General features: G+C 39.7%; 1 protein-coding gene across 9 annotated transcripts in view; it reads right to left on the minus strand.

Annotated features, from left to right (window-relative positions):
• LOC103245133 (butyrophilin-like protein 8) overlaps positions 1-23,581 on the minus strand; it is a 59,257-nt gene that overhangs the window by 8,314 nt on the left and 27,362 nt on the right. For 7 of the 9 annotated variants that reach the window (XM_037992728.2, XM_037992727.2, XM_008015571.3 and 4 more), the window contains 2 exons: positions 13,809-14,159; positions 11,116-11,391 (listed from right to left, as the gene is read on the minus strand). In XM_037992728.2, coding sequence (XP_037848656.1) covers positions 11,116-11,391; positions 13,809-14,058 — 526 coding nt within the window. In that variant the 5' untranslated portion in view covers positions 14,059-14,159. Of the gene's footprint in view, positions 1-11,115; positions 11,392-13,808; positions 14,160-14,315; positions 17,100-17,133; positions 22,886-23,581 lie in introns of those variants that run through there. The other 2 variants (XM_073010415.1, XM_037992725.2) reach the window with 2 other exon arrangements.

Raw genomic sequence — 23,581 nt, forward strand, 5'->3', positions numbered from 1 at the left:
TATACTATACATTCTTGTTAACTACAGTCACTCTGCTATGCAATAGGACACCATTTCTCCATTCCTCCCTCGACCCTGTCCCCAGCTTCAGCACTCTCTGGTAACCCCTACTTCTCTACTTCTACCAGATAAACTTTTTGGATTCCGTATATGGGTGAGATCATGTGGTATCTGTATTTCTGTGTCTGGATTAATTTACTTAACATAATGTCCTCTAGGTTCTCTACCTCTATGAGATACATTTATTGGATTCTACCTATGGGTGAGATCATGTATGGTTTAACGTACTTAACACAGTGTCTTCTAAGTTCATCCATGTTGTTGCAAATAATAGGATTTCACTCTTTTTATTACTGAATAATATTCTATTTTGTATATACATCATATTTCCTTTTCATTAATTTGTTAAACACTTGGTTGATTCCATATCTAAGCTATTTTGAATAGTACTGAAATAAACATAGGAGTGCAGATCTCTTCAATATGTTGATTTTCTTCCCTTTGGATATACTCAGTACTTTGCTGGATCTATGGTAGTTTCATTTTTAATTTTTTGAGAAATCTCCATACTGTTTTTCATAATGAACATACTAATTTAAAATCCCACCAGTGGTGTGCAAGTGTTCCTTTTCTCCACATCAACAACAATTGTTATCTTTTGTCTTTTTGATAATAGCAATTTTAACTTGAGTAATGTTTTATCTAATTGTAGTTTTTATTTGCATTTCCCTGATGACTAGTGATATTGAACAGTTTTTATATGTCTGTTGTTCATTTGTATGTTTTCTTTTGAGAAATGTCTATAAGGTCTATCATCCTGGCCGGGCACGGTGGTTCATGCCTGTATTCCCAGCACTTTGGGAGGCTGGATGGATCACCTGAGGTCAGGAGTTAGAGACCAGCCTGGCCAACCTGGTGAAACCCTGTCTCTACTAAAAATATAGAAATTAGTTGGGCATGGTGGCGGGTGCCTGTAATCAGTTACTCAGGAGGCTGAGGCAGGAGAATCACTTGAACCCAGGAGGCCGACGTTGCAGTGAGCTGAGATTGTGCCATTGCACTCCAGCCTGGGTGACAGAGCGAGACTCTGTCTCAAAAAAAAAAAAAAAAAAAAAAAAGAAAGAAATCTATCTTCCCTTTTGTGATTTGATTATTTGGGTTTTTCACTCTTGAGCTGTTTGAGTTCCTTATATGAATATCTAGTCAGATGTATAGTTTGCAAATATTTTCTCCCATTCTGTAAGTTACCTCTTCACTCTGTTAATTATTTCCTTTGCTGTGCAAAAGCTTTTCAGTTTGATATAATCACATGTATCCGTTTCTGCTTTTGTTGTCTGTGGTTTTGAAATCATATATTTAAAAAAATTATTGCCTAGTCCAATGTCCTGAAGCATTTTTCCTATGTTTTCTCCTAGTAGCTTTATAGTTTCAGGTTTTACATTTTAGCCTTTAATTCATCAAGAGTTTATTTTTATATATGGTGAGAGATAGGGGTTAGTTCTTTCTTCTGCATATGGATACTAGCAAATGCAGCACTAGTTTTTGAAGAGACTGTCTTTTCTCTCATATATATTTTTTTGGCACCTTTCTCAAAAGTGAGCTGACTGTAAATATGTGGATCTATATCTAGGTTTTGTATTCTGTCTCATTCTTCTGTGTGTCTGCTTTCATGCTAGTACCATGCTGTCTTGGCTACTGTGCTTTTGTAGTGTATTTGAAGCTCCATAATGTGATACCTCCAGCTTTGTTAATTATTCAGTGATGCTTTGGCTGTTTGGAGTCTTTTGTGGCTCCATAGGAATTTTAGGATTTTGGTTTTTATTTCTTTAAAGAATGTCTTTGGTATTCTGATAAGGATTGCATTGACTCTGTAGATCACTTGGGGTAGTATGGTCATTTTACCAATCTTAATTCTTTTAGATCAGGAACATGAGGTATCTTTTCATTTGTTTGTGTTCCCTTCAGTTCCTTTCATCAATGTTTTCTAGTTTTTATTGTATAGATCTTCACCTCCTTGGTTAAACTTATTCCTTGGTATTTTATTTTGTTGTAGCTATTGTAAATGATACTGCTTTCTTGATTCTTTTTCAACTAGTTTGTTATCGGTGTGTAGAAACACTACTAAATTTATATGTCGATTTTGTATCCTGCAACATTACTGAATTTATCAATTCTAAGAGGTTTTTTTTGGTGGAATCTGTAGTTTTATATATATATAGATAGATCATGTTGTTTGTGAACAGGGACAATTTGACTTTCTCCTTTCCAATTTAGATTCTCTTTTTTTTTTCTCTTGCCTAATTGCTCTGGCTAGGACTTCCAGTACTTGGTTGAATAAGAGTAGTAAAAGTGGGCATCCTTGTCTTGTTCCAGTTCTTATTGAAAAGCTTTCAACTTTTCCCCATTCTGTATGATGTTAGCTGTGAGTCTGTCATATGTGACCTTGATTGTGTTGAGGTACATTTCTTCCACATCTAACCTGTTGAGAGTTTATATCATGCAGGAATGTTGAATTTCATCAGATATTTTTTGATGTCTATTGAGATGATCATATGTTTTTTGGTCTTCATTCTGTTGATATGATATATCACATTTATTGATTTCCATATGTTGAACCATCCTTGCATCCCAGGAATCAATCCCACTTAATCATGGTGTATATTCTTTTTGATGTGCTATTGGATTTGGATTGCTAGTATTTTGTTGAGAATTTTTGCATCTATGTTCATAATGGATATTGGCCTGTAGCATTCTCCTTTGTGTTGTATTCTTTTCTGATTTTGCTATCAGGGCAATACTGTCCTTATGGAATGAGTTTGGAAGAATTCCCACCCCTTCAACTTTTTGTAATACTTTAAGAAGAGAAGGTGTTAGATCTTTAAACGTTTAATAGAATCCAGCAGTGAAGTCAGATATCTTGTTTTGAGCTTTTGTTTGCTGGGATACTTTCTACCACTGATTCACATTTGTTACTCATTATTGGTCTGATTAGGTTTTCTGTTTTTTCCTGAGTCTATTTTTGTATATTCCATGTGTTTATGAGGTTATCTACTTCTACGTTTTCCAATTTGTTGGCATATACTAGTTTTCTCTTTCTTTCTCTCCTTCCTTCCTTCCTTCTTTCCTTCTTTCCTCCTTTCCTTCTCTTTCTCTTTCTTTGGCTAATTTTTGTGGGTTTTTCTTTTTTAGTAGAAACAGGGTTTCACCATGTTGGCCAGGCTGGTCTCGAACTCCTGACCTCAAGTGATTTGCCTGCCTTGGCCTCCCAAAGTGCTGAGATTACAGGCATAAGCAGCTGTGCCCCGGGGCATATTTCTTAATAGTCTCCAATGATCCTTTGTATTTCTCTGGTATCAGTTGTAATGCCTCCTTTTGGTTTCTAATTTTCTTTATTTGGGTCTTCTCTTTTTTTTTCATAGTCTAGCTAAGGGTTTGTCAATTTTATCTTTTCAAAACACAAACTCTTATTTTGTTGGTCTTTTGTATTATAATTTTGGTCTTTATTTCGTTTATTTCTCCTCCGATATTTATTTCCTTCTACAAAATTTGGGCTTCGTTTCTTCTTGCCCTTCTAATTTCTTGAGGCTAATTGTTAGGGTTTTTTTTTTACTTGAAATATTTATACTTTTTATGATGTAGGCATTTATTGCTATAAACTTCCCTCCTAGTACTGCTTTTACTATATCCCATATGTTTTGGTATGTTGTGTTTCTTTTTTTTTTTTTTTCCCTCTGAGATGAAGTCTTGCTCTCTCACCCAGGCTGAAGTGCAGCAGCATGATCTCAGCTAACTGCAACCTCTGCCTTGCTGGTTCAAGAGATTCTCCTGCCTCAGCCTCCCGAGTAGCTGGGATTAGCGCCACCACACCCAGCTAATTTTTAATATTTTTAGTAGAGACGGTGCTTCACCATGTTGGCCAGGCTGGTCTTGACCCCTTGACCTCGTGATCTGCCTGCCTCAGCCTCCCAAAGTGCTGGGATTACAGGCATGAGTCACTGTGCCCAGCTTGTATGTTGTATTTATATTTTCATTTGTTTTAAGGAGTTTTTTTAACTTTCTGTTTAATTTCTGCATTGAGCTAATGGTTGTTCAGAAGAATGTTGTTTAATTTCCATGTATTTGTACAATTTCCAGTATTCTTGTTATTGATTTCTCGTTTTATTCTATTGTGCCCTGAAAATATACTTGATACAATTTTTATTTAAAAAACATTTTTTTGAGGTTGTTTTGTGGCCTAACATAAAATGTATCCTGGAGAACATTCCATGCGCTGATGAGAAGAATGTGTATTCTGCAGCTTGTGGATAAAATGTTATGTAGATATCTGCTAGGTTCATTTGGTGTATAGTGTACAATAAATCCAATATTACTTTGTTGATTTTCTGTCTGGATGATCTGTCCAATGGTGAGTGTGGACTGTTGAAGTCCCCAGCTTCAACAGCTAGACAGTTCAGCTAGACGTTACATTCATTAATGTATTGGGATCTACCTTTCCCTTTAGATCTAGTAATATTTGCTTTATGAATCTTGGTGCTCCTGTGTTGGGTTCATATATATTTACAATCACTATATCCTCTTGCTGAATTGACCCTTTTATCATTAAATAATAATCTTCTTTGTCCCTTTTTACAGTTTTTGACTTAAAATCTATTTTATATACATAAAATCAAGCTGTAACTCAACTACCTTGGGCACATTTTCTCAGGACCTCTTGAGACTATGCCTTGGGCCTTGATCACTCACATTTGGCCCAGAATAAACCTCTTTAAATGTTTTATAGAGTTTGACTCTTTTTGCGGACACATACGTGATCTTTATTATGTTGAGGTACATTCTTTTGTTACCTAATCTGTTGGCTTTTATTATGAAAAGATGATGAATATTGTCAAATGCTTTCTCTGAATTTGTTAACATAATTATACATTATTTGCTCTTCATTCTGTTAATATCATATATTATATGTATTTATTTGCATGTGTTGAAACATTCTTGCATCTCAGGGATAAATCCCATTTGATCATGGGGATTCTTTTAATGTTTCTTTTAATGTACTTTGTAATGATTCTTTTTATCATGAATTTGATTGGCTAATATTTGTTGGAAATGTTTGCATCTATGTTTATCAGGGATATTGGCTTGTAATTTTCTTCTTTTTTTGTGGTGTTTTTATATGGTTTTTGTATCAGGGTAATTGTGGCCTCATAAAATGAGTTTGGAATTATTCCCACATCTTTAATATTTTGCAAGCATTTGAAAAGTATTGGCATTAATTTTTCTTTAAATATTTTGTAGAATTCACCAACAGAGCCATCTGGTCATGGAATTTTCTTTCTCGGGAAGATTTTGACTCTCAGTTGTATTTCTAACTCATTCCTGGTCTGGTATTTTTTAAAAAATTCTGAAGCAGGTTTTATAGGTTGTATGTTTCTAGGGATGTGTCCATTTCTGTTAGATTATCCAATTTGTTGGCCTATAATTTTTCATAGCGCTATAGTCTAACCTTGTCTTTGGTTTCACTTTTCATTATTTTAGTTACTCATGATCAATCGTGGCCCAAAAATATTAAATGAAAAATTTCAGAAATAAACAACTTGTAAGTTTTAAATTGCACACCATTCTGAGTAGCATGATGAAATAAATCTCTATCATCCTGCTCTGTTCCATTTGAGACATGAAAAATAGCATATATAGGGTTTGGTACCATCCATGGTTTGTGGCATTCACTGGGGATCTCGGAATGTAACCCCTGTGGATGAGGGAGAACTAGGATTGTCTCATGACATTTCATACTTATTTCTGTGGTACCGGTTGTAATGTATCATCTTTTATTTATAATTCTATTTATTTGAGTCAGCTCTTTTTTTCTTAGTTAATCTAGGTAAAGGCTTGTCAATATTATTTATCTTTTCAAATAAACAACATTTAGTTTTATTGATCTTTTTATTGTTTTTCTATTTCATTTATTTCTGCTCTAATTATTATTTCTTTCCTTCCTTCTGCTAAATTTTGGCTTAGTTTTTTCTTTTTCTAATGTCTTGAGGTATAAACTTATGGTATTCATTTGAGATCTTTCTTTTTTCTTAATGAAGATGTTGATAGCTATAAACTTTTAGAACTGCTTTTGCTACATTCCATAGATTTCGCTATTGTTTAAAAATTTTTCATCATCACTATGGTTTCAATGTATCCCCAAAGTTTATGTGTTCAAAACTTAATCCCCAATGCAATAATGTGGACAGGTGGGACCCCTAAGAGGTGACGAGGCCATGGGGATCCTGAGGATCCTGCCCTCATGAGTGGATTAATGCCATTTTTGCAGAAGCAGCTTCCTTCCTCTTTCTTACTCTCTTGCCCTTCTACCTTCCTCCATGGAATTACACAGCTAGAAGGCCCTCACAGGATGTGATCCCTTGATCTTAGACTTCCCAGCCTCCAGGACCATGAGCCAAATAAACCTCTGTTCATTATCAGTTACCCAATCTCAGGTATTCTGTTACAGCAGCATGAAGTGGACTAAGACAACCACTGGGCACATGTTCTGTGGGCATGTTACACATGGCCTTTGTTGTGTTGAGCTACATTCCTTCTATACCTAATTTGTTGAAAGTTGGTTTTGTCATGAAAGGGTGTTGAATGACGTCAAATGCTTTTTCTGCATCTATTGAGATGATCATGTTGTTTTTGTCTTAGTTAGTGTAGTATTTATTGATTTGCATATGTTGAACTATCCTTATGTTCCAAGAATAAAGCTCACTTAATCATGGTAAATGAATCTTTTAATGTGCTGTTGAATTCTGTTTGACAGTGTATTTGGTCTTTCTGTCACTCCTCCTCCTCCAGTCTGTATGGCAGACTTTGGTAGACAAAGACCTTGACCAGTCAGCCTGGCTAGATACTCTGGAAGTCTCTCAAATCTTTTTTATGGATGTACCTGCTTTACTCCTCTTGTTCCTTCTTGGTGAGAGGGAGTCTTGGGATTTTCTTTTCTCAGTCCTGCAAAGCAGGCTAGCTGCTGAGAGCCTTCCATTTATTTATCCCTAGGGCAATTCCCTAAAATACTCAAGATTGTGCACCTTCTCTCAATCCAGGAGAGTCAAGCTGATTGCTATCTGTGTTCTGACTGCAGAAGTTTGTATGCACATCTGCTAGGCTCAGGCACCCTGGCTGCAGGGAAGCACGTGCCCGACTGTGATGGACCAAGAGGTTCCAGCCACAGGGGGCGGTGTGTGGAGGGCCGGGGGCACGTATCAGCTGGTTGGGTAGTCAGCAGGTTGTGAGGTCGCCCCTAGTAGAGTGCAGGAGCTGGCCAGTAGGTTCTGTGGCTTGTTGTTCAGGTCCACGCACTGGCTGCCATAAGCCCCTCCTCTTTCCCTGCTCCTAGCTGCCCCCAGGTGATTCAGCCACACTGGTCCCCTCAGTGTTCTGCATTAAATGAGACAGAAATGGGTTTCCTGGGCAGCATCCCACACACCTGGGGAATCTGGACATTCGCTTTGCTCTCACTTTCCCCATGGCGAAAATTGTGGGCTGAGGGAGTCTGTCTTGGCACTGAGTTACCTTGGAAGAGCAGTGAGGCAGGTAGCACGAAGCAGTTCTTACCTTCCTCCACGCATCTGCTCTTGGCTTTTTTGCCTGATCAACCAGTTGAAACCTCTCAAGTGGCTTCCTAGACTCCTACAAAAATACCTTTGTTTATGGTAGTTGTTAAAATTAGTGTTTCTGTGGGAGTTTGAGAACTGAAAACTCCTTTCACCATCCTAATCATGTCACTTCTTAAAAGGTTTAGTTGTATGATAGTTTGTATGTATAGTTTCATTATCATTCAGTCATAAGACACTTGTAATTATCATTATGACTTTTTCAGTGACCGCTTAGTTATTTTTGAAGTATGTTTTTAAAGTTTCAAACATATATGAATATTAAATTTTCTTTTTCTCATTGAATTTAATTATATTGTGATTAGAAATCATCGTTTGAATCATACCAGTCTTTGTCTATTTGCGCTGCTATAACAAAATACTACAGACTGGCTCATTTACAAAAAATAGAAATGTATTTCTCATAGTTCTGGAGGCTGGGAAGGCCAAGGTCTAGTATCAAGAGATTTGGCATCTGATGAGGACTCTGCCCTTTGTTTCAAGATGTCACCTTGGTGCTGTGTCCTCTGAAGGCAATGAACGCTGTATCCTCACATGGCAGAAGGGGCGAAAGGGTAAGTTCACCCCCTCAAACCCTTTTATAAGGCACTAACCCAGTCATATGGGCGTAGTCCTCAGGACTTAATCACCTCCTAAAAAGCCCACCTCTTAATAGTGCTGCATTGGGGATTTAGTTTCAACATGAATTTTGGAGAAGGCACAACGCTAAAACCATATCTCAATGCCATTTTCTTCAGAGTTTCTGTAAACGATTTTATGTGCTTGAGCCTGATGAGAATAATTTATGTTCTATGTGTGCTTCCAATGCTTTGCTGTGGGTGCAGCCTTCTACGAATATCTATTAAATTGGGTTTGGTAATTTGTAGTTCAAATATTTTATGTTCTTACTGATTCAAGTCACATTGCAACTTGGTGGCCCATGATTAAGTGTTCAGTCTCTCCTAAGGTCTAGCCCAAGATGTATTTTTCAAAAGAATAGTAGTTATTCATAGAGAATGGCAGGGCTCTGCTCCTAAATCCTGAGGGCCTGTGCCATGATTCACTTACGGGGCCTGGCAAAGGCTCCTAACAGCATGCCTGTCTGTCACTCTCTGTGGGCCACAATTTTTTTTTTTTTTTTTGAGACAGAGTCTCGCTCTGTCACCCAGGCTGGAGTACAGTGGCCGGATCTCAGCTCACTGCAAGCTCCGCCTCCCGGGTTCACGCCATTCTCCTGCCTCAGCCTCCCGAGTAGCTGGGACTACAGGCGCCCGCCACCTTGCCCAGCTAGTTTTTTGTATTTTTTTAGTAGAGACGGGGTTTCACTGGGTTAGCCAGGATGGTCTTGATCTCCTGACCTCGTGATCCGCCTGTCTCAGCCTCCCAAAGTGCTGGGATTACAGGCTTGAGCCACCACGCCCGGCCTGTGGGCCACATTTTGATCCATGCTTCCGCCAACCAAACTACAGAGCCTTTCTTACATTCTGAGCTGCAACCTTAAATGCAGAATCTCTGATTAGTGAGGCCATTACATGTGGTTTGAGCCAACCTTATGTCCTTGTACCGCCACCTTACACCCTAAATATCATTTGACATGGATTCTCTGGATTTCTGGTCCGTATAGATTAGAAAAATCAACTAGCTCCTTTGGAGTGTGGTTCACTTTCTAATGCATCATGCACTTTTTCCAACTTTAGGGTCCTGTTGAAACTTGAGCCTAGGTACAGGTCTAGAAGCAAAGAGGGATGGTAGGGGTGGGTCCTGAGTAGAATCAGCATTGTCTTGCATGGCAGCTGCCTCAGGAGGGAGGCCATTACAGTTTCTTTGGGCAATGCAGGGTTAATCCCCTGAGATGAAGGTGGTAGTCGGAGACTGAGACTGCTTTCACTGGCAGACTCATCAGCATTTAGGGTTCACTGTCCCCAGCTCCATCAGTCTTCCCATACATCCCCATTTCAACTTTCTGAATCTCATTTCTTCCCAGTCAATGCCCCCTCACATTGACAGATATTCTGAGGAACAGGTTTGGATTTCCACTGTAGTTCAGCCAGTCGCCAGATTAGTTCTGAATTTGGTTTTCAGCAGTCTTAGCCCTGTGGCTACAGAAAATAAGGGTCTCTTTCAGGGCACTCATGGAAGCTTTCATGTTATTTATGCAACACCAAGAAACTCAGAATTCAAATTCCTCTGCTCATATTTTCTTTCATCATTTTCCTCACTTTTTCTAGCAAGAATAGGAGCAACCAGCCAATCTCATCTTATTCACTAGGTCGACAAACACGTTTGAAAATATGATACACCAGTCAACCCATGGTTAATTACAGGTCGCAAATGGTGATATTTTGCATATCTGTATTGCTAGATCACAGCATGGACTTTCAGTGCTTTTTGTTTTGTTTGTTTGAAGACGGGGTCTTGCTATGTTGCCTAAGCTGGCCTCAAACTCCTAGGCTCAAGTGATCCTCCCACCTCAGCCTCCTGAGTAGCTGGGACTACAGGTGTGCACAGTAATCCCAGCTCAGAGAATTTTAGAATTTTAGGGATGACTGAAAAGTTATCCCTAAAATTCTTTTTCTCTAGAAATACTCTTAGTACCAAATTTGTATTAGCGAGAGTTCTCCAGAGTAGCAGAACCACTAGGATGTATACATACATACATATATATGTATGTATACATCCTGTTGTTTCTATATATTTGAGAGAGAAAGATAGAGATAAAGAGAGAAAGGAAGAGGAGAGACGGAGAGATTTAGTATAAAGAATTGGCTCGCATACATCATGGAAGGTCTTTTAGTTCCCAACTCATGGGTGAGTCAGCAATCTGGAGACCCAGGGGAACCAATGGTTAGTTTAAGTTTAAACCAGAAGACCTGAGAACCAGAAGAGCCAATGGTGTCAGTCCTGTCCAAAAGTTCGCAGGCTCAAGACATAGAAAGAGCCAGTGGTTCAGTTTGAGTCTGAAGGCCAGCAGCCTGCTCTGAGGCCAGGAAGAGCCAGTGTCCCAGTTTCAAGGCTCTCATGCAACATCATTCTCTCACTTAGGGAAAGGTCAACCTTTTGTTCTATTCAGGTCTTCAACTGATTGGGTAAGCCCACCTGCATTATGGATGGTAATTTTCTTTACTCAGTTTACCAATTTAAATGTGAATCTTATGTGTAAACACCCTCACAGAAACATCCTGAATAATACTTAACCAAATCTGAGCAAATCATGACCCGGTCAAGTGGACACAAAAAATTAACCATCATAGGGGAAGGAAATACTTAATTCTACTCCTCTGGAATTATAAACAATTCTATTTCCACCTAACCAAATGTTTATAACTTTATTTTTACATCTCATTGATTTTAAACGTTTAAAATAAATCATTAAAACTGAGAAAGATAAAACAACAATGCCAAGATAGAGGCTCCTGTCCTCACTCTGAGTTACTCAAGCATCCACTCCTCCTCCTCTTCTCCTCCCCTCCCTACTCACCTCCTATCTGTACCCTGGATTCCACCTCTTGGCTCAGATGAGCATGCTGCATGGAACAGGATATGCTCCCAGCGTTCTCTTGGACGGTCAGGGAGATCTCCACATCAAACAGGCCATGCATGTTCGTGTTTGTCCTGGAGTCTGCGGACAAATCCTGTCCTTGTGGACCTTTCCACTTCGCTATGGGCCGGGGGAACCAGCCCGAGGACTGACAGAGTAGCTGGATGCCTCTGTCAACATATCCCACGATGGAAATGAGAGGAACTGAGCCCAGTGCTGGGGAGAAAACAGGGAAGAGTTTAAAGCAAAGATCATATCCCAGAGCCACAGCAATTCTGAGTCAAGTGCATTCAGTCCACCCCCCACCCATTCTCTCTTACACACACAAACACTGAAACCACGACCTTTGGCAAAAGCCTTCCCATGGCCTTTTTGTCATTTGCCATTTTTTAGCAACTACTGTATATGCGTTGCTATTCCTAGGCACCAGTTATGATGAAGTAAGACAGAACTGCTTCTGATGAAAAACTTTTCAGGAGCTCAGCTACTAAAGTAGAGAGAGAGCTGAGCCGCCAGGTGTAGGAGTAACAGACCAAAGGAATGATGATCCAAATTAAAATAATAGTGAAGCCTCTGATCAGTTGCTACAAAAGTACAAGCAAGAGCTAAACCGAGGAAGATGCCAACTCCTCCCTGTTTCATCCTCCCCCATGAAATGGAATATTCCAGTTGAGGGGCAGATGGATCATCGCACGTGTGGGGCTGACTCACGATTGATGGAGGGCTGAACAAAAGGCTTCGCAGCTTTATGAATCTGGAGCTCAGGAAGGGGGTGTAGGGAGGAGGAATTAGGGTGTAAGATACTGGATACTAAGACAGAGTAGAGAAAAGTGTCTTGGAGTTTGCCTTTTCTGTCATGGAGGAATGACAGCCAGTGGCGTGGGAGTAAAAGAATTTACCAAGCTGGTTGACGGTAGAGAAAGGCAGATTTATTAGAGAAAGTGGGAAAATACTTTGCAAGGAAGGCAATGGGCAAGTTAGCATGAGGGAAGCTAACTGCAAGAAAAAAAAGGCTCGTTGGGGATTTTATAGAATGGAACTTGGGCTGATTGATAACACCAAGGTGGCAAGGAGCCTAACTTATATTCTTTTGTCAGCTGGGATGTTTGATAAATTGAGGTGTTTGGTGATAAGCAGGAAGTCTGTGAGTTATGGATGTTATCTGGGCAGAAAGGCCAAATGTTCTGGGCCATATATCCTGGACTGTATGTCCAGGACGACAAAGAAAGGCAGACCTGTAGCTTCTCTGCTGTCTCTTTTGTTTAAATTTTCTAGACATGAAAAAGGCATGTTTATAGTTTCTTTTTTTTTTTTTTTTTTGCTTTCACCTGGTCCCACCAGCCTGACTCCTTTTCCCCTTAGAACCCCACATTCTCCTCTTTGATACAAGGCACTTTGAAAGTCCTGCCCGAGGCCTGAAATCCTGAGAATTAAAATGTCTGGGCTAGAAATGCAAATATGTAAAGACCAGGACAGCTTGGAGGGGCCTGAGGGCTCACCTGAAACTCTCCTCAGATTGCAAAGCATTAGTTGTACTCCCAGTCCGCTAGGAGGAGGAGGCCTTCCAGGAAACGCTTTTGAAAATTGCCCATGGTCAGGCCTGAAATATCACTCATAGTGGATTTTTCTAATTTTTTTAAGTTAGTCAAATTTAGCAGTGGGGAGTTGTATACCAATTTTAGTGACACTGCTGTTCGTAAGTTCTGATAATCCACTCGCATCAGAGCAGCCCCACTGACAGGTTTGTAATCAGGAGACAGATTCTTCACAACACACTGACCGCACAACAACTGTAAACAACCAATTTCTTTTTTTTTCTTCTTTTCGTTCTTCTTCTTTTTTTTTTTTTTTAATAGAGATGAGGTCTTACCATATGCCCAGGCTGGTCTCGAGCTCCTGGACTCAAGCAATCCTCCTGCCTCAGCCTCTCAAAGTGTTGGGATTACAGGCCTGAGCCACTGCACCCTGCCCCATCAAATAAATTTCACTGTGAAGGGTGTGACTATGGAAGTATGGTCAAGTTAACGCAGAGCATTCAGTGATTAATTGTCAGGGGAAGTCACAGCGTCCTGGAGCTGACATTCGCTCCCTGCTGTATCAGATAAACAAAAAATCTGTAGGACAAGGGAACAGGAATTTTTATTTGTTAATTTAGAAGTAAATTTTCATAAGGAAAACTACGTTTTGACAGTGGGGAAAAAAAGAAATAAAGTATTGATATAAATAATAATTTGGATAGATCGCAAGAGCATTATGCTGAATTTAAAAAGTCAGTCTCAAAAGGTCACCTGTGGTGTGAAGTTGTGTATGTAACATTCTTGAAATTACAACATCAGGGAGATGGAAAACCCCAGCCAGGGGCTGAGAAGGGGTGGGTGTGACCATAACAGGGTGGCAGAGGGAGATCTTTGTGAGGGTGGGGTAGTTCCGTACCTTGATGTGATGGTGGTTACATGAATTTAAACGTGATAAAATACACAGAACTATACACATAAGACAGAAGGAACTTGCAGTATAGAGTGCCGCCTTCTGACTAAATGACCTGAAATTTTAAAATGTCCTTATTGAACAAACCACTCGCCAAGTCCAGGATGGTTCTCTGGGACAGCGAAGTTCTGGGAAATGAAACTGACCTGACACCTGCAGCTCCCAGGTGGCCTCCTGGTAGTAGGAAGACTGGGAGCCAATCCAGCACCCGTAGAGGCCGGCATCCAACGCAGTAATGTTTTCCAGCCTCAGAGAGAGGCGCCCCTCTGCAATAGAATCCTTCACCAATTCTGTCCTGCCTTGATACCGTGGCATCTGCATAAATGGCTGGTCCTTCCCGTCCCTGTAGAGGTGGACCACGCTAAAGCGCTGGCCCCTGAAGAACCGCACTTCCATGGCCTCTGCGTTGGTCTTAGGAGACAGGAAACAGGAGAACACAGCGTCCTCCCCCACCAAAGCCTGGACAACCTTGTTTGGCCCAAACACCTGCCACTGCCCTGTGGGAAGAAATACAAAAGATAAACAATCAAAACCCTTTATAGTGTGACCTACTCAGGGCTCCCCTGGGCTGGGCTGGAGATGTGCGTCAGGGAGAAACATCCATCACAACCCTATTTCTAAAGCCAGTGACTTGCATTTGTGTATCTCCTTACATTTGACAAACCGTGTCCACGTCAGGTACCTCATTCGGTCTTCAGGAACGCCTGCAGAAATGTGAATTATTAACGTTTTTATTTTCAAGATGAGAAAACCATGTTATCCAGAGGAAAAAGTCTCCTTCTGAAAGTAGAACCTTTGATTCCAGGAGATTCTATTGTCACATAATCTCCCATCTGCCCATTTGCTTCAATTAAAAAAACAAAACAAAACAAAAAAAAACCCAAACATCCCCTTTTCCATCTTCCTTGCTAAAAACCAAAGTCGACGTCTTTCTATTGACCTAGAGAAGAGTGTGGGCCATAAAGTCTCCAATTTGGGGCAATTTGTTAAGGTTTCCTTCAAACACAATATTATACCAATGTTTTATGGCTACTATGGAATATTTCATTTCTGCCCATGGCACACACAATTATTTGTACTTCCTTAGTTTTTTTGGAAATCTACTTGTTCTGCCAAGTTCTGAAAGACATGCTGTGACACTGAAACAAGATTTTGCCATTTATTTTCTGTAAATTTGTTCTTTGGTACATTCATGTGTGACTTACATTTTCCGTAGCACGTACCTTTTGCACTTGTGTAGTAATTTTTTCCACTTTACTTTAGCACTGAATGGTGCTTCATCTAGTGCTTAGTCAACATGTCTTGCCTTCATTTTTGTAAAAAAAATTCTTAGTACACCTATGTCCTCACCTCACTTTTGAAACTTCTTTCATTGTCTTGCTTCAAGTGTGATAATTACATGTTTTCTGTGTGCCCCCCTGCACAGCTCTTGGCCCTGTGGGGACAGGGCCTGATTTTCTTGCTCAGCATAGTACCCACTTGTTCAGCAGAGAGCCCGTCACACAGAACAGGCTCCACAAACAACTTACTCATGTGAACGGCGAACCCCATTTCCTTTCATACTTGCTCATCTGTTTAACAATCATTTGAATAATTTTCCTGGTGTAAATCACTCTTACTACCCTGTAAGGATTACATTGCTTCTTAGAGACCACAAACTATGGAGGCCCGCTCCCTTCACCTACTAAGTACCCACCCCTTTGATTGGCAGTGTCTCTTGATTCATTCACATGTATCCACTTATGGTATCTGGATCTACCTGTGTGTGGTGTCTGCATGTGCATCAGAGGCAAGGTAAATTACATGTGTGAATTTCTAGATAAGTGGATATTTTTAATTCTGGCACTAATTTTTTTAGTTTAATTACATTTTATAAATCTTGCTGAAATGTATTTCACTCATGCATCTTTAAGAGTATTATTTAAGTGAGGTGTGACTTTGCAGCCTGATGTCTGACTAGCTGCTGACCTGGTGTAGCAGATGTTAAGGCCCTGCTCCTCACCACCCAACCCTGAGTCCCCCTGGAATGGGATGGGCACTTGCCTGTCTGCTGACAGCTTCATCCCTGGAGCCTGGCCTCTGCCTCTCTGCTGAGGGCTTCCTGCAACCTTTGGAACCTACTTAACTCTGGCACAAGGCAACTCAGAAGGTTTGAGATTTTAACAGTCCCAGGGCACATCTCACCCAGTGGGGAAAGGAGACAGTAGATGTTGGAATGACTCTGAGCCGCCATCTATAAGGTTCCTCCAAAGGTCCCAGTGGGACTGGGTCCCAGTTGCCACCGCAGCAACCTGCTCATTAGTGCACCCTCTATGGCTTCCCCCCACCTGGCTTCACTCTCTGAACTCCCTCACTTTGTTTTGCAGAGTCACCTGCTCAACAATCACTGGTAGGAAGGCTCTCGTCTTAGGTCAGGTTTTGGGACCCAGCCTGTGCCAGCTGGGCTGCTATGGATGCTGCCTTCAGGGCTGTGTGGGGCTCTCAAGGCAAGGAAACATTTACCAGGGTACCTCTGTTTCTCTGGCCAGCCTTTGCTGCTGTCATCTCTCTTGCCTATAACATCTCCTTTCACTCCTTCCACTTCTTTCCCCTGAAAATAAGAAAGGAACAAGACTGGCTGTTGTTGCAACATGCCATGCAACAGTGCAGCTGTGTGCAGTCCACATGCACAAGCTCATGCAGTCCTCGCCACAGCCCCATCAGGACTGTGAACGTATCTTCATGTCATCATAAGCAAACTGATACCTAAGGAAGCTGCAAACCATAAAGCTCGCAAGCAGATGAAATAAGAGTTTTAAAAAATAAAATGTTTCTGTCTCCAAGATCATTTCCAGGATGCCCTGCTGCCTCACCCAGAAACAGAAGGGACACAAAGAAGCTCATCAGAAAATAAATGAAAACAAACTGAAATGAGAGAGTCTCCTGTTAGTAATACATATGGGTTTTTGTTTTAAGGAAATATACTCTATGTTCTGATTGCCCTTATTTCTGTTTTCTTAGCTTCATTTAGCAAAAAAGATATAGGTGGACAGGTGGCAGGATGAACCTTCACAGACAGAAAGTGAACACAGTCAACTGAATCTTCTATGGCTGGGTACTGACCATCTAGCCAACAGCATTCTACTCCAACCTCAAGCTTCCTCTGTGAATTTTATTCAATTACTCAGCATCCTATATACTAGGCTCCGTGTTAACAGTAAGTGGAAGGAGAAAGAAGAGTGGATTTCTTCCCAGAATATGCCAGGTTTCAGCTAATTTCCCACCTCAAGACCTGTACACCTTCCTCCACCCTCGTGTCTCGTACCACAGACATTTCTAACTCAGCATGTCTTTAGCTGGATACATTGTCTTTTCCCCAAAAATCCTAACTGTGTCTCTTCCCAGCTGGACATCTATGTCAGCAACCTTGGTACTCTAATAACCCTGCCTACACCACTTAGCCCATCTGGGACAAACACGGAATTTATTCACCTTAACACGTTGGCTGTGTCCCCGTCTACGATCATAGTACCTCTTCAGCACCTGTGTTTCCATTATGGGGGCTACTATAATTGTTTCCACAGTGCCCGATCCTTCCCCAGGCTGAGGCTAGAAGCCAAAGGAATAGAAACAACAGAGATGGCTTCATTCCATTATGCTGCAATCATCGTAGCTAAAGAACTCAAACTACTAGTTAATAAGGAGGAAATAAAGATCAACCTTACCTGATCCCAGCTTCAGGAGACTCAGAACCAAACTGAGCATGAGAGCCATGGATGTGTTCTGTGAATGGACCTCACAGCATGGAAACAGATGACAGGAGAGGTGACGGATGGATTAGAGAGAAGAGGAGAACTGGCCTAATGCTCAAGGTACGGAAGCCATGGAGAGGCTCTGCATGAGCGGAGGGCAAACTGCACTGTTCTGAGATTCTCCCCCATCGAGACACGGCTGTAATGTGCCAGAAGTATAGGGACTCTAGACTTTGAACCATTGCATTTATAGGCAGGACATAAATGTCTATCTCTTATCAAGAAAGTAAAGATAGAAATAGTGTGGATAAGATTGGAGATGAACTTTGTCCTGAGTCAAAACGATGCCCTGTATGGGTGAAAGAGGAAAGTCAGATGAGGAAATAATTTTCAGGTCCAATCTGGCAGGCAGGGATGTATGGCCATGAGATCTAGTCCTGAAAGAACATCATGTTAGCACTGGATAGTTTGGTGTCCAAGTAAATAGGCCGTGTTCCATTAGTAGTAGCCTACAGCAGGTGACTTGACATTTCCTGGCACAGTCTGAGGTCATTTTGCTTACCCCTCTATTGTCTGGAGTTCAGGACCAGGACTGTAATCATGAGTCCAGATAAAAATAACTTTCTAAAACAAAACAGATCCTTAGTGTTAAATATCTGATATATTGGGAAAGATACCAGGGCAGGTTCAGGCATGAGGAAACTTATTTATTATATAAACTAAGTTCCAGGGCAGCCACAATGAGAGATTTGCAGTCTTTTTAAGCACATGGAAACTCACAAAGTCACCACTTAACAAGATCAGAATGAAAATTTCCACAGATAACCACCAAAATAAATACACTCTAATCATAATGCAATTAAAATTAAAAAGAAATTCAAAAACATAGGAAACTCCATATACTAAGAAATTCTTATATAACACAATTTAAAACAACTCACAGGATGGGACCAAATCACAATAAAAGTTAGCATCTAGAATAGGGCAAAATGAAAACACTACATTTAGTCTAAAATCTAGAATACTGACAACATCAAATGCTGGTGAGGATGTGGAGCAACAGGAACACTCATTGATTGCTGACAGGAATGCAAAATGGTACAGTCATTCTAGAAGACAGTTCAGCAATTTCCTGCAAAATTAAACATACTCTTATCACATAATCCAGCAACTGTGCTGCTTGTTGTTTACCTAAATGACTTGAAAACTTATATCTACATGAAAAATTACACATGAATCTTTATAGCAGCCTTATTCATAATTGCCAAAAATGTATGCAACTAGATGTCATTCAATAATGAATGTATACATAAACATATGTGTAAATGTGTCTTTACAGTAGAATGATTTGTAATCCTTTCGGTATATACCCAGTAATGGGATTGCTGGGTCAAATGGTATTTCTGGTTCTAGATCCTTGAGGAATCACCACAGTGTCTTCCACAATGGTTGAACCCATTTACACTCCCACAAACAGTCTAAAAACATTCCTGTTTCTCCACATCCTCTCCAGCATCTGTCATTTCCTGACTTTTTAATGATCACCATTCTAACTGGCACAAGATGGTATCTCATTGCGGTTTTGATTTGCATTTCTCTAATGACCAGTGATGATGAGCTTTTTTTCATGTTTGTTGGCTGCATAAATGTCTTCTTTTGAGAAGTGTCTGTTCATATCCTTCCCCCACTTTTTGATGGGATTGTTTGTTTTTTTCTTGTAAATTTGTTTAAGTTCTTTGTAGATTCTGGATATTAGCCCTTGTCAGATGGATAGATTGCAAATATTTTTTCCCATTCTGTAGGTTACCTGTTCACTCTGATGATTGTTTCTTTTGCTGTGCAGAAGCTCTTTAGTTTAACTACATACCATCTGTCAATTTTGGCTTTTGTTGCCATTGCTTTTGGTGTTTTAGTCATGAAGGCTTTGTTCATGCCTATGTCCTGAATAGTATTGCCTAGGTTTTCTTCTAGGGGTTTTATGGTTTTAGGTTTTATGTTTAAGTCTTTAATCCATCTTGAGTTAATTTTTGTAATAAGGTAGAAGGAAGGAGTCCAGTTTCAGTTTTCTGCATATGGCTAGCCAATTTTCCCAACACCATTTACTAAATAGGGAATCCTTTCCCCACTGCATGTTTTTGAACAGGTTTGTCAAAGATCAGATGATTGTAGATGTGTGGTGTTATTTCTGAGGCCTCTGTTCTGTTCCATTAGTGTAGACATCTGTTTTGGTACCAGTACTATGCTATTTTGGTTACTGTAGCCTTGTAGTATAGTTTGAAGTCAGGTAGCATGATGCCTTCAGCTTTGTTCTTTTTGCTTAGGATTGTCTTGGCTATGTGGGCTTTTTTTAAGTTCCATATGAAATTTAAAGTAGTTTTTTCTAATTCTATGAAGAAAGTCAATGGTAGCTTGATGGGAATAGCATTGAATCTATAAATTACTTTAGGGAGTATGGCCATTTTCACAATATTGATTCTTCCTATCCATGAGCATGGAATGTTTTTTTCCATTTGTTTGTGTCCTCTCTTATTTCCTTGAGCAGTGGTTTGTAGTTCTCCTTGAAGAGGTCCTTCACATTTCTTGTAAGTTGTATTCCCAGGTATTTCCTAGGTATTTTATTCTCTCTAGCAATTTTGAATGGGAGTTCACTCATGATTTGGCTCTCGATTTGTGTATTACTAGTGTATAGAAATGCTTGTGATTTTTGCACATTGATTTTGTATCCTGAGACTTTGCTGAAGTTGCTTATCAGCTTAAAGAGATTTGGGGCTGAGATGGTGGGGTTTTCTAAACATGCAATCCTATAATCCGCAAACAGAGACAATTTGACTTCCTCTCTTCCTGTTTGAATACCCTTTACTTCTTCCTCTTGCCTGATTGCCCAGGCCAGAACTTCCAATACTATGCTGAATAGCAGTGGTGACAGAGGGCATCCTTGTCTTGTGCTGGTTTTCAAAGGGAATGCTTCCAGCTTTTGCCAATTCAGTATGATATTGGCTGTGGGTCTGTTATGAATACCTCTTATTATTTTGAGATACATTCCATCAATATCTAGTTTATTGAGAGTTGTTAGCATGAAGGGTTGTTGAATTTTGTCGAAGGCCTTTTTTGCATCTATTGAGATAATCATGTGGTTTTTGTCATTGGTTCTGTTTATGTGATGGATTACATTTATTGATTTGTGTATGTTGAACCAGCCTTGCATCTCAGGAATGAAGCAGACTTGATCGTGGTGGATGAGCTTTTTGATGTGCTGCTGGATTTGGTTTGCCAGTATTTTATTGATGATTTTCTCATCGATGTTCATCAGGGATATTGGCCAGAAATTTTCCTTTTTTGTTGTGTCTCTGCTAGGTTTTGGTATCAGGATGATGCTGGCCTCATAAAATGAGTTAGAGAGGAGTCCCTCTTTTTCCATTGTTTGGAATAGTTTCAGAAGGAATGATACCAGCTCCTCTTTGTACCTCCGGTAGAATTCGACTGTGAATCCATCTGGTCCTGGGCTTTGTTTGTTTGGTAGGCTATTAATTACTGCTTCAATTTCAGAATGTGTTATTGGTCTATTTAGGGATTTGACTTCTTCCTGGTTTAGTCTTGGGCAGGTGTATGTGTCCAGGAATTTATCCATTTCTTCTAGATTTTCTAGTTTATTTGTGTAGAGGTGTTTGTAGTATTCTCTGATGGTAGTCTGTATTTCTGTGGGATCAGTGGCAATATCCCCTTTATCATTTGTTACTATGTCTATCTGATTCTTCTCTCTTTTCCTCTTTATTAGTCTGTCATCTGTCTGTCTATTTTGTTAATCTTTTCAAAAACCAGCTCCTGGATTTATTGATTTGTTGAAGGGTTTTTGTGTCTCTAGCTCCTTTAGTTTGCTCTGATCTTAGTTATTTATTGTCTTCTGCTAGCTTTTGAATTTGTTTGCTCTTGCTTCTCTAGTTCTTTTAATTGCGATGTTAGGGTGTTGATTTCAGCTCTTTCCTGCATTCTCCTGTGGGCATTTAGTGCTATAAATTTCCCTCTAAACACTGCTTTAGCTGTGTCCCAGAGATTCTGGTACATTGTGCCTTTTTTATTGGTTTCAAAGAACTTATTTATTTCTGCCTTAATTTCATTATTTACCCAGTAGTCATTCAGGAGCGGCTTGTTCAGTTTCCATGTATTTGTGCGGTTTTGAGTGAATTTCTTAGTCCTGAGTTCTAATTTGATTGCACTGTGGTCTGAGAGACTGTTTGTTGTGATTTCTGTTCTTTTGCACTTGCTGAGGAGTGTTTTACTTTCAATTATGTGGTCAATTTTAGAATAAGTGCGATGTGGTGCTGAGAAGAATGTATATTCTGTTGATTTGGGGTGGAGAGTTCTGTAGATGTCTATTAGGTCTGCTTGGTCCAGAGCTGAGTACAAGTCCTGAATATCCTTGTTAATTTTGTGTCTCATTGATCTACCTAATATTGATAATGGGGTGTTAACATCTCCTACTATTATTGTGTGGGAGTCTAAGTCTCTCTGTAGGTCTCTAAGAACTTGCTTTATGAATCTGGGTGTTCCTGTATTGGGTGCATATATGTTTAGGATAGTCAGCTTTCCTTATTGCATTGATTCCTTTACCATTATATAATGCCCTTCTGTGTTTCTTTTGATCTTTGTTGGTTTAAAATCTGTTTTTCAGTGACTAGAATTGCAACCCCTGCTTTTTTTTTTTTTTTTTTCTTTCTTTTTATTTGCTTGGTAAAAATTCCTCCATCCCTTTATTTTGAGCCTATGTGCATCTTTGCATGTGAGATGGGTCTCCTGAATACAGCACACAGATGGGTCTTGACCCTTTATCCTATTTGCCAGTCTGTGTCTTTTAATTGGGGCATTTAGCCCATTTACATTTAAAGTCAATATGGTTATGTGTGAATTTGATCCTGTCATTATGATGCTAGCTGGTTATTTTGCCCATTAGTTGATGCAGTTTCTTCATAGTAGCCTTTCTTTCTGGCTGCCCTTAACATTTTTTCCTTCATTTCTACCTTGGTGAATCTGACAATTATGTATCTTGGGGTTGCTCTTCTTGAGGAGTATCTTTGTGGTGTTCTCTGGTTCAATACCCCTTTTTAACAATAGATACATGAACCAGACAGAAAATTAACAAGAAAATACTGGATTCGAACTGCACATTAGAGCAAATGAACTTAAACAGATATGTACAGAATATTTCACCCAAAAGCAGCAGAATGTGTATTTTTCCTAGTGTACATGGAACATTATCCAGGATAAACCAAATATGAAGCCATAAAACAAGTCTTAGCAAACTCAAGAAGATTAAAATCATAATAGTATTGTTTTCAGGATGACAGTATAAAATTAGAAATCAGTAACAGGAGAAATTTTGGAAAAGTCCCAGATATGTGGAAATTAAACAGCATGTTTCTGAAAAATCAATGGATCAAATAAGAATCAAAGGTAAATTAAAAGTGCTCACTTCAGTAGCACATAGACAGAAGGAATTTTTAAAATTTTGATATAAATGACAATAAAAATACAATATATCAAAACCTATGGGGTGCAGCAAAAGTAGTGCTGAAGGGGAACTTTATAGTTATAAATGCCTACATTAAAAAAGAAGAAATATCTTAAACAAAAAATTAATGTTATGCTCCAAGGAGCTAGAAAAAGAACAACCTAAACCCAAAGTTAACAGGAGGAAGAGAACAATAATATCAGAGCAGAAATAAATCAAATAGAGAACAGAAAAACCATGTGAAAAATATTAATAAAACCAATACTTGATTCTTCGAAAAATAATTTTTTTTTGAGACAGAGTCTTGCTCTGTTGCCCAGGCTGGAGTGCAGTGGTGTGATCTCAGGTCACTGCAACCTCTGCCTCCTGGGTTCAAGCAATTCTCCTGCCTCAGCTTCCCAAGTATCTGGGACCATAGGCATGCACCCCCATGCCTAGAAAATTTTTTTGAATTTTTAGTAGAGACAGGGTTTCACCATGTTGGCCAGGCTGGTCTTGAACTCCTGACCTCTCAGGTGATCCGCTGGCCTCGGCCTCCCAAAGTGCTGGGATTACATGCATGAGCCACCGTGCCCAGCCTTGAAAAATAAATAATATCAAATTCCCAGATAGACTAAGAAAAAAAAAGACAAGACTGGAATAAATAAAATCAGAAATGTAAGTGGAGACCATACAATACATA

The sequence above is a fragment of the Chlorocebus sabaeus genome, chromosome 23 (genome assembly GCF_047675955.1).
Source record: "Chlorocebus sabaeus isolate Y175 chromosome 23, mChlSab1.0.hap1, whole genome shotgun sequence".
In the NCBI taxonomy this organism is placed as follows: Eukaryota; Metazoa; Chordata; class Mammalia; order Primates; family Cercopithecidae; genus Chlorocebus; species Chlorocebus sabaeus.